Source organism: Sinocyclocheilus anshuiensis, unplaced genomic scaffold (assembly GCF_001515605.1).
Source record: "Sinocyclocheilus anshuiensis isolate Anshui unplaced genomic scaffold, SAMN03320099.WGS_v1.1 scaffold537, whole genome shotgun sequence".
Classification (NCBI taxonomy): Eukaryota; Metazoa; Chordata; class Actinopteri; order Cypriniformes; family Cyprinidae; genus Sinocyclocheilus; species Sinocyclocheilus anshuiensis.
Window position 1 is genome coordinate 51,691 of NW_015539854.1, and position 1,694 is coordinate 53,384.

The 1,694-nt window shown below is 42.1% G+C and overlaps 1 protein-coding gene across 3 annotated transcripts in view; it reads left to right on the forward strand.

The window, feature by feature from the left end:
• The window catches only part of LOC107684744 (myoferlin-like), a 35,246-nt gene that overhangs the window by 23,667 nt on the left and 9,885 nt on the right, over positions 1 to 1,694 (forward strand). For all 3 annotated transcript variants that reach the window (XM_016481084.1, XM_016481086.1, XM_016481087.1), the window contains 3 exons: positions 802 to 904; positions 983 to 1,060; positions 1,150 to 1,331. In XM_016481084.1, coding sequence (XP_016336570.1) covers positions 802 to 904; positions 983 to 1,060; positions 1,150 to 1,331 — 363 coding nt within the window. The remainder of the gene's footprint in view (positions 1 to 801; positions 905 to 982; positions 1,061 to 1,149; positions 1,332 to 1,694) is intronic.

Consider the following 1,694-nt stretch of genomic DNA (forward strand, 5'->3'; position numbering starts at 1 on the left):
GAAACAGTCCTCCATAAAATGTGCTGCACACATCTGAATATTTGGGTTGAACTGTTCTGGAACAGTGTTGTAAATACAACTTAACCACTGATTTCTAGTTGTATCCTCTTTTGGAAGGCCAAACAAAGTAGTTTCGCTTTCACAACGAAACACAGCGTCACACACGGCGGGCTTGAGTGAGCGGCGGCCGGCGGGCTTGAGTGAGGAATGGCCGGCGGGCGGGCTTGCAGCAACCACATGTGACGACCCCAGGCAGGACTACGCTTCGTCCACGGTGAAAGCCGATCCGGCGATCCACAGCGCGAAGTTGATGTACTGTATTTCCTCAGCGATCAGCATGGATCAGATCTAGGCATGACGAAGCGGATATCGTCCTCTTTTGGAAGGCCAAACAAAGTAGTTTCGCTTTCACAATGAAACACACAGCGTCTCCATGACATGGCGGCGGCAACAACAATACTACTACAGCGAGAATAAAAGTTACGCCTTCTTTCTTTGCATGAACTTTTGGGCAGTGTTATGTAAATCTTCCCACACAGAGACGTAGACATGTGGGGGCGTGTTTAGATGAGGCGTTTTAGGAGGGCGTGGACTATTCTTAACTTTTATAAAGTATATCTCTTTGGATTTGAGACTTTAGTCTTTGCAACTTTAGGGATCTTATCTATGCACGAACAGCTTGTAACACTCCAAAGAGAAAGGAAAATTTGAAATTGCATCATATGACCCCTTTAATTTATATACTTATTCTGTTTTTTGTTAGTCATATAATGACCTCTTCACGGCTGATTTGCTTGACAGGGAGTCGACATGGAATCTAAGGGTGATGAAAAAGGCACTAAAGCAGAAACTTCCGTTAAGCAGTTTGGAGCCAACACACCGACAGTATCGTGCACATTTGACCGTGAGTTAATTAAGGACAGAAATTTCAGAAACCTCTTTTTTGTTCCAGAATGTCCATTGAGCTTGCTTTTTCTTCCAGAGTCCAACACGTACCACTTGAGAGTCTATGTTTACCAGGCCAGAAACCTTACTGCTCTGGACAAAGACAGCTTCTCAGGTATTATCAGAAATATCAAAACTGCTATATGTCTTTTAATTATCTGTAAAAGTTTATTATAACTAAAATCATATTGGTTTAATTTGCAGATCCATACGTACATGTGTCATTCTTGCATCACAGCCAAACAACAGAGACAATCCGAAGTACCTTGAACCCGACATGGGATCAGACTCTTATTTTTAAAAATGTGGAAATTTATGGCGATCCCCAGTCTCTTGCCCAGAATCCACCGATTGTGGTTATGGAAATCTTTGACAGTGATCAAGTGGTTAGTCTGATTTGTTTCTGGTAACACTTCAGTTTAGGGACCAATTTTTACTATTAAAGGGTTAGTTCACCCAAAAATGAAAATTAGGCTGTTTTACTCACCCCAGAGGCATCCTAGGTGTATATGACTTTCTTCTTTCAGACGAATCCAGTCGGAGTTATATAAAAAATTGTCCTGGCTCTTCCAAGCTCTATCATTGCAGTCAGCGGGTGTTGCAGTGCTTCAGTCCAAAAGAAGTGAAATAAAAAGCGCCCATCCATTAAAAAAAAAGTGTCTCACATGGCTCCGGGGGGTGAACAAAGGCCTTCTGTAGCGAATCCATGCGTTTTTGTAAAACAAATATCCATATTCAAAACGTAATAA